At 39.4% G+C, this 14,802-nt stretch overlaps 1 protein-coding gene across 1 annotated transcript in view; it reads left to right on the forward strand.

The window, feature by feature from the left end:
- Positions 1-12,154, forward strand: part of RO60 (Ro60, Y RNA binding protein) — a 64,089-nt gene extending 51,935 nt beyond the window's left edge. The window contains exons 8-9 of the mRNA XM_063426949.1: positions 7,758-7,904; positions 11,250-12,154. Of these exons, the coding sequence (XP_063283019.1) occupies positions 7,758-7,904; positions 11,250-11,402 (300 nt within the window). The 3' untranslated portion in view covers positions 11,403-12,154. The remainder of the gene's footprint in view (positions 1-7,757; positions 7,905-11,249) is intronic.
- The last annotated feature ends 2,648 nt before the right edge of the window (positions 12,155-14,802 follow it).

Below are 14,802 nucleotides of genomic sequence, written 5' to 3' on the forward strand. Positions count from 1 at the left end.
ACACTTAGATGAAGCAACCAAGCTATATTAGTCAAGCTAATGACAATAACCCTTATATACTCCTAAAATCACCTCCCACTAGGAATGTTTAACACCTGTGTAGGCCTCTGCTTATTTGCAAACAATAGCTCATTTAAACGGCAATCAATAGCAAGTAGCTACCTAATCAAATCAAATGCCTTATAATTACCAACAGCAAATCACACCTTGTGCAATCAGTAACCTTTTCCTACAGATGAATCTTACCTGTAACAGTAAAAAAGAAAACTCTTAGCACAACTCTTAGACAGTTGAAGCTTCTGTAAAACTCTCCAGAATATCTCCAACCACACACACTTAGAAGCAACACTTAGATGAAGCAACCAAGCTATATTAGCCAAGCTAATGACAACAACTCTTATATACTCCTAAAATCACCTCCCACTAGGAATGTTTAACACCTGGGTAGGCCTCTGCTTATTAGCAAACAATAGCTAATTTAAACAGCAATCACAGGAGGCTCTTGCAGGGTCTAGCAATCTATTAACATAGCAGGGGATAAGAAAATCTAAATTAAACAGAACTTGCAGTAGAAACTAAAGAAAAGAAAGTTACCTGTGCTCTCTCCTTAATCCCTATGTATATTTAGACAAATGGAGGTCATTTAGTTGCTCCAATGGCTATTGGAGGGAATGCCCGCCTGCCAATGTCAAGGCAGACCCCCCTAAGCGGGTCCTAACACTGACCCTTCAGCCTGCTTCCTTGAGCTTCTGGCAAAGATATCTCTAATGAGACAGAAAGGGGTATTTTTTATATACACCCCTATACTTATTAACCCTTAATAGGGAACACATGGGATGGGCGGCAGCATTGTAACCAGGCTGTGTGATACAAATACAAAAAGAGAAGTCCTGCGCTTACTCCCATCACTAATGGAACGGCAGCAAGGACCACAATACACATCAGCCCCAATATATAGTAAAAACCAAAGAAAAGACCGTTACCTGCACTCTCTTCTTAATCCCCATGTATATTTAGACAAATGGAGGTCATTTAGTTGCTCCAATGACCAGAACTTGCAGTAGAGAAAAGATATAAAACTTTTAGATGACCTTTTATGGGAAGTTTTTAGGAAGCCTGTGCAAGTCACATGCAGGGAGATGTGACTATGGTTCATGAACAAAGTGATTTAACTCCTAAATGGCAGAGAATTGAGCAGTGAGGCTGCAGGAGCATGTTTTATACACCAAAACTGCTTAATTAAGCTAAAGTTGTTTTGGTGACAATAGTGTCCCTTTAATAAAATTTACTATTTTTTTTTTTTTTTTTTGCAAAGGTTTTCCACAAGATTTGTAGTGTTTCTGTAGGTATTTTTGTCCATTTATACAGTAGAACAGGCATAGGCAACCTTCGGCACTCCAGATGTTGTGAACTACATCCCCCATAATGCTCTTACACCCATAATGCTGGCAAAGCATCATGGAAGGTGTAGTCCAAAACATCTGGAGTGCCGAAGGTTGCCTATGCCTGCAGTAGAACATCGGTGATGTCAGACACTGATGTTGAACGAGAAGGCCTCTGTTCCAGTTTGTCCCAAAAGTTTGGTTAAAATCAGGGCTTTGTACCGCCAAGTCAGGTTCTTCCACACCAGACTTATCCAACCTTGCTTTGTGGGGCATGGTCATGCTGGAATAGAAAAGGGCCTTCCCCAAACTGTTCCTGCAAAGTTGGAGCTTGGCATTTTCCAAAATGTCTTGGTATGCTGAATCTTAAAGATTTCCCTTCACTAAAAGTAAGGAGCTTAGTCCAACCCCTGAAAAACAGCCTCATACCTCTCCTCTACCAAACTTTACAGTTTGCACATGCAGTCAGGCACGTAACATTCTCCTGGCACCTGCCAAACCCAGAATCGCCCATAACACTGTTAAAGGAACACTATAGTCACCTAAATTACTTTAGCTAAATAAAGCAGTTTTAATGTATAGATCATTCCCCTGCAATTTCACTGCTCGGTTCAACTGTCATTTAGGAGTTAAATCACTTTGTTTCTGTTTATGCAGCCCTAGACACACCTCCCCTGGCTATGATTGACAGAGCCTGCATGAAAAAAAAAACTGGTTTCACTTTCAAACAGATGTAATTTACCTTAAATAATTGTATATCGATCTCTAAATTGACTTTTAATCACATACAGGAGGCTCTTGCAGGGTCTAGCAAGCTATTAACATAGCAGGGGATAAGACAATATTAATTAAACAGAACAAGAAAAATAGTGGTAAACCGCGCCCAAACAGTACAAGTAATAATGAAATTGTATACATACAAATAGTCCTATAACAAGGAATGTATGGAACCAACAGCATGCACGACGCAAGTAACTACGGCTGTCCTACCTCCCTACTAAGAAAGACATGGAAGGCACAAACCACGGAACTCACAGCTGACAGCCTCACCAAAGGACACTCTGGCGGCACTCACCGCTTCACGGACATAGCCGTTAGTAATGTCTCAGCCAAACCTGTCTGCTGAACATCTAAATCGTACCTTTTTCTGACCAGCCTAAAGCCATTTAAGATTTGTTCTCCGATTTCTTGACCTTTGCTGCTTATCGGCTCATACTGCAAACAGTTAGTCAAAAACAATTCTGCATCTCTCTGCAGATTATGAACGACACGTTAAAGAGCAGAGCTTTTCCTGTGCTTTCCAGCCGCACGAGGGGCTTCTATGCGTCTCCTCGTGCGGCTGGAAAGCACAGGAAAAGCTCTGCTCTTTAACGTGTCGTTCATAATCTGCAGAGAGATGCAGAATTGTTTTTGACTAACTGTTTGCAGTATGAGCCGATAAGCAGCAAAGGTCAAGAAATCGGAGAACAAATCTTAAATGGCTTTAGGCTGGTCAGAAAAAGGTACGATTTAGATGTTCAGCAGACAGGTTTGGCTGAGACATTACTAACGGCTATGTCCGTGAAGCGGTGAGTGCCGCCAGAGTGTCCTTTGGTGAGGCTGTCAGCGGTGAGTTCCGTGGTTTGTGCCTTCCATGTCTTTCTTAGTAGGGAGGTAGGACAGCCGTAGTTACTTGCGTCGTGCATGCTGTTGGTTCCATACATTCCTTGTTATAGGACTATTTGTATGTATACAATTTTATTATTACTTGTACTGTTTGGGCGCGGTTTACCACTATTTTTCTTGTTTTGTTTCACTATTCTGAGTAGGCATTGGGAATTCCTGCTCGGTTCACTGCTGCCCACCTTTAGTTTATTTAGTGAGCGCCTATTTCTCTTGTTTTTTATTAATTAAACAGAACTTGCAATAAAGAAAGCCTAAATAGGGATCTCTTTACAGGAAGTGTTTATGGAAGGCTGTGCAAGTCACATGCAGGGAGGTGTGACTAGGGTTCATAAACAAAGGGATTTAACTCCTAAATGGCAGAGGATTGAGCAGTGAGGCTGCAGGGGCATGTTCTATACACCAAAACTGCTTCATTAAGCTAAAGTTGTTCAGGTGACTATAGTGTCCCTTTGAACAGAAGTATGATTTGTCTTTCCACTTTCCAGAGTCCAGTGGCGGCGTGCTTTACACCACTTGATCCAACGCTTGGCATTGTACTTGGTTATGAGGCTTGCATGTAGCTGCTCAGCCATGGAAATCCATTCCATGAAGTTCCTGCCATACGGTTTTTGTGATCTTTTTTTTCCAGTGAAAGTTATGAAGCTATGAAATAAGCAGAACATTAGTGACTTTTATTCAACATCTGCCTCCGCACACAGCTCTGTAACTTCATGTCTTCCACTTTGTGGCTGAGTTGCTGCTGTTCCTAAATGCTTCTAATTTCCAGTAACACAACCATATAAAGTTGACCAGGAAACTTCTATCATTGCTGAAATCTCATGAATTGACTTATTGCAAAAGTAACATCCTATGTCAGCACCATGTATTAATTCACTGAGCTCTTCAGAACGACCCATTTTAGGTGATTGATTTTATACACATGTTGCAATGGGTCTGACTGAAACCCCTGCATTCAATAATTAAGCATTGTGTCCCAATACGTCTGTCTGTATAGTGTATGTTATTCTTCTGTGTGTCAGTTACAAGCCTCGATACGCATCGGGCTTACGTTTTCTTTAGATTTATGCTGCTTACCAGTACTATTATGTAATAAAATAAAGCATGCTACAATATAATAGATGTTCTATAGTGGATGATAATTGCTGGATGTGTCCAGTAAATCACAGAAGTTCCCCCCCCCCCCCCCCCCCCCAATACTCCATTTAAAAAAGGATGTATAAGACAAAACCTTGTATAGTTAAACCAAGCAAATAAGAACATTTCATATGATTCCTGTTGGTTCAGAACCACATTCCAGAATTCTCAAGACATGTGAGTTATTGATACCATCTGTTACTTTATGGTCAATCCAGAAATCCATATCTAATGTAACTGTGTAAATAGAAAATGCAATATTCTACAGGGCACCAATGCTGCATTAATGCATTTGATAGTTTTTGCATAAAATAAATGTTTTGCAGAATGGTAATGCTCTGGAAGACTAAATGCTCCCATATAGATCCACTGACTCACTGATTGTTGCAGTGCAGCAATTTGCAGCGCATGGACTCTAGTGTCCATACAGACTGTGGAGATACCTAGCATTGGTCCCATAGTGGCTGTTGGAGTGACCACCACTAGAGGTGGTCATAAATGGCAATGAAAACGGTGCCTTTTCTCAGGCTGTATCCTCGTCTCCCACAATGCATGCTTATTCCATTCTCTGTTCCCTAGGAGAATTGCATTGGCTGGGAATGATGAGCGAATCGGATGGATTGGCGTGACAGGGCAGTGCAGGAAGTCTGGAGAGGAATAATGAAAGGAAAGTGGGAGGGATTGACGTGAAGGAGAGGAGAGCTTGAAGGGAGTTGGGAGAATAGGAGGAGGGATTAAAGTGAAGTGCAGAAATTGGAGTAGGAGTTATGCTGTCCCTCTAGTATTCTCCTAGTTGGCAGGACCTAATGGGGAAAGTGGAAGGGATGTGATCTCACATCAGTCCACCCACTATGTGTTTCAGAGAATGCCCAGTAGCTATCAGTGACAAACATATTGCCTATAACATTATTTGTATTGATCTTTTTTTTGTTTTTTCTTTTTATCCAAAACCATGGGTCAGTGGTAGGACAAGGGCCTTGAGCTGCAGCTCCACAATACCATGTGTTGGTCATTTATAACATTTACACAGATGGTGAAAGAAAGTGATTAGCTTATGAGAGGATTGTACTGGACCCTGAAATGTGTTATGAGGATATTTATGGGGTGATAAGTATTAAAAGAATATTTGCATAAAATTCATTTAATAAGTTTTATTATATCAAAATTGATATCTTGGCACTGTACCCTGAAAATTGATGATATAAAGTGAGAGAAGCGAGAGAATTACTCACAATTTTTGGAATTCTCTTAGATCCTAGAGCAAGTCATCAGAGGATTTTACCTCACATCGTGATCACAATTTCTTTATAAAAATATAATTTATTGTGACAATAATAATGTGTAACAATCAATGAATATTTAGGTATAACATAGGCATATCATATGGCAATGGTTTACACAATACAGCGGCTAAAAGCAATCAGCTGTCAAGAGATTTATGATGGGGTACTTCACTTAGAAATGAACTTCACACAGAAAACAGAATTCCACAGAATACAACAGTGCAGCGAGAAGCAATAAAAACTTCGGCTGACCGTTAGATCACACTGATTAACTCTTCCAATGCTGGCTACAATCCTCATAGTTGCAACATAATAGGATATATATTGCCTATTAAAGTAATGTTCATACCAGATCATTAACCATTCCTGGAACCATCCAATAAGAAGAATTCTACCAGATTTTACATTAGCCGAATTTTACTTCCCTAAATAAGATTCTCTATCTTATATCAGAGCAAATCAATATATATGGATAAATGTGGCATGCTAACATCTGCCAAATTTATCATTAATATATTATGTTTATTCCACCTGCAGGAATGGAATTTTTATAACCATATATTCTTTAGTTAACTAAGATTTCTAATGATTGATATCTGACCGATTTATCCAGGCATATATTCCTGCTATTAGTAAATTTAACATAATTAAATAAAACCAGCATAATTACCAGTTATGTTGTAGATGTTCTTATCAGATGAGTAGATGGTTCCCAGGAATTGAATAAAAGTATGGTTATGATTGTATGCAATAGAAAAAGTTTTCAGAGTTCTGGAGTTATGCTAATTTGGAAAGTAATAGTAAAGATTAGTCCACGTGTTTCAAAAATATTTTTGAGTGATTCAAAGAGTTGAATGTCTGAATGTGTCCCCTCAATCTCCTTTGTCCTTACTTTTTAAAGGGCCAAACTCTCTGCACATCATTAGTTGATCTGACCAATATGGCATTGTAGGTATGTCTACCCTACATATTATCATCTAGTTTTGGTCAGTAGATGGCACAATTACATCACCAGAATTTCTTGTCATGGGGTCCATTTGCCATTATGCAGAATGGGTTAACTTAAATCGGTCATTTTGGCTTATCTATATGGCCACTATAACTCACATTTGCTGCCAATTTCAAAGGCTCATCCCAGACAGAGCGTCGGCAATTCCAATCGTAATTTAGAAGTGACACCTCCTAACCTTAATTTCACCCTTTTTCTTGCAATGGGACTTTGTAAGATTTAGAAAGTAAAATTAAGTACCAAGTGTTATCTGTTACTGGTGTCTGATTCTTTTGTGTAGCTATGTGTAAGATTATTCTAGTCCACTAACATTTATTAAATATGATATTTCTTCATGAATATGTATCCATAAATGGTCTATATCATTAACATGATACTAATTATGTGTTTACTATAAAGTAAGTATACGTGGATAGTATGCATAAATAATAATGTATATACTTGTCTCTGGGTTAGTATTTCAACCCCCATCTGCTATGAGACGTCATTCCTTATCACTTATCTTGTTTACATAACGCATTCCTTAGCTCAGACTTGAATGAATAGAGTTACAGAAATAAAGAAATTTGGTGTCTGTCTTGCCTGCAAATACAAAATGGAGTCAGCTCTGTTTTGAGTGTGACTGGCAATATACACTTTTAATTTGTCTTAGCACAAAATGTCTGCCGATATAAATATACTGACTGTTTCTGGAGGTAGGAACAAAGTAGGTGTATTTGGGAAATGAAAGCTACTGCACATTTAAAGGGACACTATAGTCACCCAGACTACTTCAGCTCAATGAAGTGGTCTGGGTGCAATGTCCCTCAGGTTTTAACCCTTCAGATGCAAACATAGCCGTTTCAGAGAAACTGCTGTGTTTACATTTGGGGTGAAGCCAGCCACTAGAGGCGCATCTGCGACGCTGGAGGCATATTATGCCTCCATCACGCAGAGCGTCCATAGGATGCGGCTCCGCTGACTTCGGCTGAGGGTGCTGACGTCGGTGGGGGAGGAGAGGTCACCAGCGCCTAGGGAACCCAGTTCTGGAATAGGGCAAGCTGCTGAAGGGGTTTTAACCCCTTCAGTGCCACGGGGTGGGGGCACCCTCAGGGCACTCTAGTGTCAGGAAAACAGTTTTGTTTTTTTGACACTATATAGTGATCCTTTAAACTAATTTAAACATTGAAGTTCATTTATATTGCACTTTTATTTTTTTATATGTATTTTGGAATGCTATGTTCTGTTTAAATGTACTGAATACTGTATAAGATTTGCTGCAATTTGTTTCTTCTTGCATTTTAGATACCTATGGGTGCGACTGATTGCGCCCTTCCAATGCTTTGGGCTCTGGAGACCAATACAGTGGCTGATGTCTTCATAGTTTTCACTGACTGTGAGACTAGTGTTGAGAGTGTTCACCCAGCAACTGCCTTGAGACAGTACAGAGAGGTAATTATTAGAACAACATCAATTTTAATGGGTTTTAAGGTTGAACGTGATGGACTTTTTACAACCTAGATTACCGTATATACTCTAGTATAAGCCGACCTGAATATAAGCCGAGGCCCCTAATTTTACCCCAAAAAACTGGGAAAACTTATTGACTCGAGTATAAGACTAGGGTGGAAAATGCAGCAGCTACTGGTAAATTTCTAAATAAAATTAGATCCTAAAAAATATATATTAATTGAATATTTATTTACAGTGTGTGTATAATGAATGCAGTGTGTGTATAATGAGTGCAGCGTGTGTGTGTGTGTGTGTGTGTTGCAGAGCTTTGGTGGGGGGTGGGCAATTTTATTATTATTTAATTATTTTCATTTTTTTTTTTTAATTATTTCTTATTATTATTTTTTATTTAATTTAATTATTATTATTTTATTTTATTATTATTATATTTTTTTTTTTTTCGTCCCCCCTCCTTGTTTGATACATCTCCTTCCCTGGTGGTCCAGTGGCATTGGCAGTTCAGTGGGGGGAGAGGGGGGCTGTCAGAGCTGTAACTTACCTCTCCTGCAGCTCCTGTCAGCTCTCTCCTCCTCCGCGCCGTCCATTCAGCTTTTCTGTCAGCTTACACTGTAAGTCTCGGCTCTCGCGAGATTTACACTGGGAGCTGACCGAGGTGCTGAACGGACAGCGCGGAGGAGGAGAGAGCTGACAGGAGCTGCAGGAAAGGTAAGTTACAGCTCTGCCAGCCCCCACAGCCCCAGTCTGTATTATGGCAATGTAAATTGCCATAATACAGACTACTGACTCGAGTATAAGCCGAGTTGGGGTTTTTCAGCACAAAAAATGTGCTGAAAAACTCTGCTTATACTCTAGTATATACGGTACTTACTATGTAAGAAAGATTAAATATTATGGTTATAGTAACCAGTCTTCCACCCTGCTGCTTTCTTTACGATGTTAAATTATTGGGTATAGTGTTAATTGCCACTGCATTGAATTTAAAAAAACAAATTGTGCAAACATTTACCAATCATTTGTGGTTGCAGACTTAATAAAGTAATTTTAGATCAGCTCCTGCAATAAGAATACAAATGGAAATATCTGGAATAAAAGCTCCTTATTGGGTACAGTATTATTGATGCAGCTTATGATTAGTGACAACATGTCTGTGCTCAAACATTCCTCTCTGGAAATAGCAGTTTTTTGGTTTTGTTTTTTAAAAACAATTACCCTTAATGCTTTAGGCATGCTTATGCACATACATACAAAACTAAGCCCTGGGTTCAGACTCCCACTACTCCTGGGCAACAGAAAACTAGAGTACACATCAGTCTCAATACCCCTAAAGTGTACTATTGTCACAGCTGCCGCCCAGGAGGAGTGGGATTTTGAGCGCAGGGCTTATATTTATTTTTGTCTGTATTTGCTTTTGTATTACACAGCCATGTTTGCTGTGCTGCCGCCCCCCCAATGCATTGCCTATTAAAGATACAAGTGTGTAGTGGTTTAGAAAAATCATCCGTCTCATTAGAGCATTTGACTTTTAATTGAAAGCGACAAGGTAAATTGTTGGTGTAGGACTTGCCAATGAGATCTTGCCATGACTTGGCAGGTGAGATTACACTTTAATGGCCATTGGAGTATACAAAAACACACAAGTAACTTTACATATTTTTTTTTTTCTCCTCTCTTTGATGCTTATGCACACGTAGCATCTTCACAGAACTGCTGTGGATTTCCTTTGGAAATGTCCTGCATGCTTTAAAAACTGAAGGGGGTTAATGCCATGACCTGAAATTGCAAAATAAACTATTTTTTTGTAAAATAAACACAATCCATAACTAACGTTTTAGGTAGCTTGTTCAAAAAGCTTAAAAGGGACTATTTTGATTTTAAATGTCTAACATTATTGTGGAGGAAACAACCCCGCCACTTGTGCCTGGAGAGGACTGCTTGCCAGCCTCTTGCCATGTGATTATGGTCCCTGGGAGGTTTGGCCCTTGAAATAACAGATTTGGGCATAATAGATTTTTGTTGTGCTGCTGCTGGCCCTTTAACTCCCAGAGAAAGGATTTGTACTTTTAAATTGGCACTTCGGATTTTAATTTAGTCGATTACAGTCAGCGGTGCATGCCACTGAATCTATGGAACTAAAATCAGTTACACATTTTCACGAACACCGCTGACCGTTACCTTCTCAGGAACTTCGACGCTTCGACTGTTAGATTGGCTATTTGCACGAACAACCCAGTTCGTGCATTCAAATGGAACTTAGACATTTTTCTGTGTGAAATTGACCGACCGCACAGCCCAAATCTATGGAACTCTTTTGGGCATTAAAATGTGCTTGCGGTCGGTCAAATAAGACTTTCCCTTAACTTTTTAACCCCTTAACTGATTGCCCTGATTTTTGAGTATGTGTAAATTTCAAGCATGCTGATTATGAAAATGTATGTTTTAGAAGTTAATATTTTGTAAATATGTATTTTCAGTAATCCTATCACAGGCAGAGGGGAGGATTTTGTGTGGGAGTGTCTGTGTGTATTTTACGGATTGATTGGTTGTATTTCAAAACCCTGGGGGCATTAATAAGTTTGTGGATTGGGAATACAAGAGGCTGTATGTGCCAGTACAGTCACTTCTGCTTGACCCTCAAAACAAAGTGTCGTCTCGTTATTGGGGGAATTGGGTTGTATGCTGATTGCCAGGAGTGTAAGCTGATTGTATGCTTTTCCTGTTCAGCAGTTTACAGCATTCATATGCTTGAGAGCATTCGTATGCTTTTCCTGTTCGGTGGTTGTGGTGTCTGCTGCAGTGCTTGGAGTCCTCAGAAAGCGCTAGGAGCATCCTTCAACGGAGGTACCCAGTCGGGGTGCCCGTCAATCCGTTACAATTATCATTAAAAATTCCTTTAACTCTTTAAGGACACACAACGTGTGACATATCATGATTCCCTTTTATTCCAGAAGCTTGGTCCTTAAGGGGTTAAACAGACTGAATAAATTCTCCCATAGACAGCCCCAATTAAGCTTAATTTTGTTGAAGAACTAGTCTCTTTTAAGCTGCAACAAATAAGAAATTTTAAAGACATCCGTTTGGGATCTTTATTCATTCCAGATAGATATAGAACATACACAAGACTCTGTTCTTAAGGTGTTATCTTATATACTAAAACTAGCCAATAAGGAGCTTTTGCTGCAGTAAAATATCCAATCTTGGATTAAAATTTTACTTTCCATTTTTGTGTCCTTAGGCATTAACTGTAGGAACTAGAATAATGCAAACGTATTTGAGGTATTTGTGATAATATAGATAATCTGTATTTTGTTTTCCGTACTTTCCTAGAAAATGGGCATCCCTGCAAAACTGATTGTCTGCGGATTGACTTCCAATGGATTTACAATTGCTGATCCAGATGACAGAGGGATGCTAGATATGTGTGGTTTTGACACTGCAGCCTTGGATGTGATCCGTAATTTTCTACTTGACTTAATTTAATAGACCAAAGAAGACAAAAAGAAAAATATGCACTAGCCTTTCTTGTGTAGCAGGGTCAGTCAATCTCAAGTTGTCTTTTGTTTTTTGTGTTTGATTACCTCTATGTATTTGCATTGCAAAACCTCCAGTTTTGTCTTTTACTCTAACTTGTTTAACAATGGCAGCCTGTTGGCCAGCCAATTGAACCAACTAGTGGATTTGCAATACCAATACATAGAGGTAATTTAAAAAAAAAAAGGAAAATTAAAAATGGTCAAGTAACTTATGCTGAATTACTTGAGATGGATTAACCCAGCAGTACTAGTTCAAATGAAATCTAAGACCTGTAAATTAAAGTAACTGCTTTTATACTTCCTAAGCATACTTTAGTTGTTCACATATTTTCATTGAAATTTACCAAGCTTCTTTTTTTTTTTTTTATGTGGTAGAATTGGCGCATTCTCTTAACTTTTTACAACTGCTTCATATTTTTTTTTTTTTTTGCACCATTCCTCAGTATCAAAGAATTTATGCACATAATTTGTTGCAATTTTTTTTAAATCACACTGGTGTGTTTATAAAAGAATGGTTGCAAGGTGAAGGACTTTACACTCCTTTAAGTAGTGAAGGTAAATTTAATTAGACAAGCATGGTAGAGGACTTTTGAAAATACCCTGAAAAATTGCATAACCTGAAGGAATGAGGTACATGTGAGCTAAATGTCATTTAGCTGTCACAGACCTAGATGTTAGCAAATATAAAAAAAGTTTTCACTAATCTTGGTGTTCACTTCTTGGTGAAGAAATAAAAAAAATAAAATGGTGTTGCCTCTTTAATTTATGCATTATATACTTTTTTTTTTTTTTTTTTTTTTTTTTTTAAATACATAACCATAAAAATTAGAATCTATTTCTAAGTATATAAACTAAGTATAATAAACCTTTTAAACTTTTAGAAGACATTCACTGACGTGAAAAGTTGAACAAAAGTGGTGCTGCTCAACCGGCCCCTATTCCTTCTGTCTTGTAAATGTTATAATTTCAGTGTACCTTGATGGCACAGCGGACACCCGACAGTGTTTTTAAACAGTATTTAATTTTTTCACATTGGCTCCTGATTTTTTTTTATATTGCCTTTTCTGTAGAGCCCACAGATATTATGAATACAATATTATTTAACTATAAATAGTTGGGGGTGATCCCGGCCCACACCTTGCTGCACACGTCATAACAGAGGTCTCAAGGCCCCAACGCATTGCCTCAACGCAGCCCACGATACATCTAAAATGGTGGCAACTACGAACCGGTCAGAGCGCACGGGGGAGACTGCCGCCTTCCGCTCCCTGGGAGGTGCAACTCACACGAACCCGGAGGAGACCCCATGCACCAAGTGATGACAGCCGTATCGGCGGGAACACGACGACATGCTACAGCGGTATGTGACAGACCGCAGGTGCCAAGATCCTTGCACTCACAATCTGCAAACAGGTCGGAAAAGCGTCAAACTAGAAAAAGCAGCGTAGAATCGGCACACCAGACCCAGCTGCCCACCCCTCGATCTGGTCCAGACAAATGGCACTCGCATACACCATCGCCCCATCTCACAGCACCCTCATGGCAACACCTACCAGCTGAACTACAGCGGCTAGAGGACAGCAACTGACATAGGAATGACCCCGCACAGAATCATCACAATAATCATCAGGGCATGCTGCCATATGCACACGAGCAAGCATTCATCGTCTCAACTAGGGACTGTGCCCCCCTGGCTTACTTTCAGTCAGCTACTTGCCCAGCTGGACAATTCATACACGGCTCGCACAGAAAGATGCAGGGGTATAGGGCTAGATTTACTGCAACACCATCCTACACTTAACTGTTTAATGCTACATAGGACTCTGGTATGTTAACTCTATTTCACACACTGAACATGGGCTTATCTCTCAGACTACAGCTGTAGGATGTTCTCAATGCATGCAAGACTCAATGTACTTATTCAGAGACACATCTGCCTAGCAAACTGTGTTATGAGGTCACTGGTCCGTCACTTGTCTGAATAGTCTAACGGAAAAGTCATAAGAGTTTAATTACTCACTTGGACACAAGAGTAAAGCATGTATTAGATAGATGAATGTGTACCTGATCAACACACTATTGCTAAATAGCCAAACCACACTAGCCTGTATAATCGACCTGTATAATATACCCACACTACATGTAAAGTCACCAGAATAGCCCAAGTATAACTTTGACAATTAATCATATCATACTTAAAAATGTACTATAAAACAAAAATTTTTACTTACTGTAAATTTATTTTTCCAGAAGATTAGAGGCAGTGCTTTACGACTGGGATTTCATCACCTGGAGGGAAAAAACAGGCAGGCAATCTCCAAAACTTTTCAGGAACCTCCCCCAATTAACCTTTGGCCTTATAAATTGCTTCCTACCCAAGACATCCCCAGAAATTACAAAAGCCGAATAACCGTACCACTCAGACTATGAACAAATTTGGGGGGGGGGGGGGGGGAGAAGTAAGCACTGCCTCTAATCTTCTGGAAAAATATATTTACGGTAAGTAAAAATTTTTGTTTTTCCCTTCAGATTAGAGGCAGTGTTTTACGACTGGGATCGCCAAAAGCAATCCCTTAGGGCGGGACTCAAATCTCACTGCAAAAAATCTGCAACCAAAGTTGTATCTTCCAAGATCAACAAACCAAAGTGAGTGAAGAGATCACCTCGTGGCTGTTATGAAATCGAGAGAATGTATAGCAGAAGCCCTCAGGCAACCGATCTGAACATAACTGATCCAAGGAGCTTCAATGGAGATAGGTGTTAGATGAGAAAAATTCTAGTTCTCGTCTACGTTACCTTAAAGGTCTGCATTCGTTAAGCGCCCAGGCAGTGGAATTAGGGATTATTCTAGCCTCGGTGAGGGAATAATCTAAATTTTATTAAAGACAGGAGGCGAATATTTGCTTTACCTTCTTTACTGAAACCTCCAGCAGCAAAGAAACAGTTAACAGAACTTTTCAAAACAACCAATCAGAACAACGCAACAGTAGTATAAAACCCCTTAGCATGCTCTTCCACTTCCTCTTTCTTTGATGAGGTTGAGCAGGAGAGCAAGGAAACCAACGAATCCACCTTGTAGCAGACACATCCAGAGAAATAATCGTCAAGCCCAGAGAGAAAATAGATTACACTGCAAGAAAAAGGAAAACATCGTGAAAGTAAACTGTCAAGGCAAGATGTCATATCCACACAATATCACTTGCACATCATAATACCTGATGATTAAACAAAGTCTACAGATCTTATGAAGACCTAGTATCTACCTAAACTAAAAGGCATTGACGAAACATAATTAAAACACAAACATGATGAATAAAATGCACACAGACAATCATCACCGAATGATA

This window comes from Pelobates fuscus, chromosome 7 (genome assembly GCF_036172605.1).
Source record: "Pelobates fuscus isolate aPelFus1 chromosome 7, aPelFus1.pri, whole genome shotgun sequence".
NCBI lineage: Eukaryota > Metazoa > Chordata > Amphibia > Anura > Pelobatidae > Pelobates > Pelobates fuscus.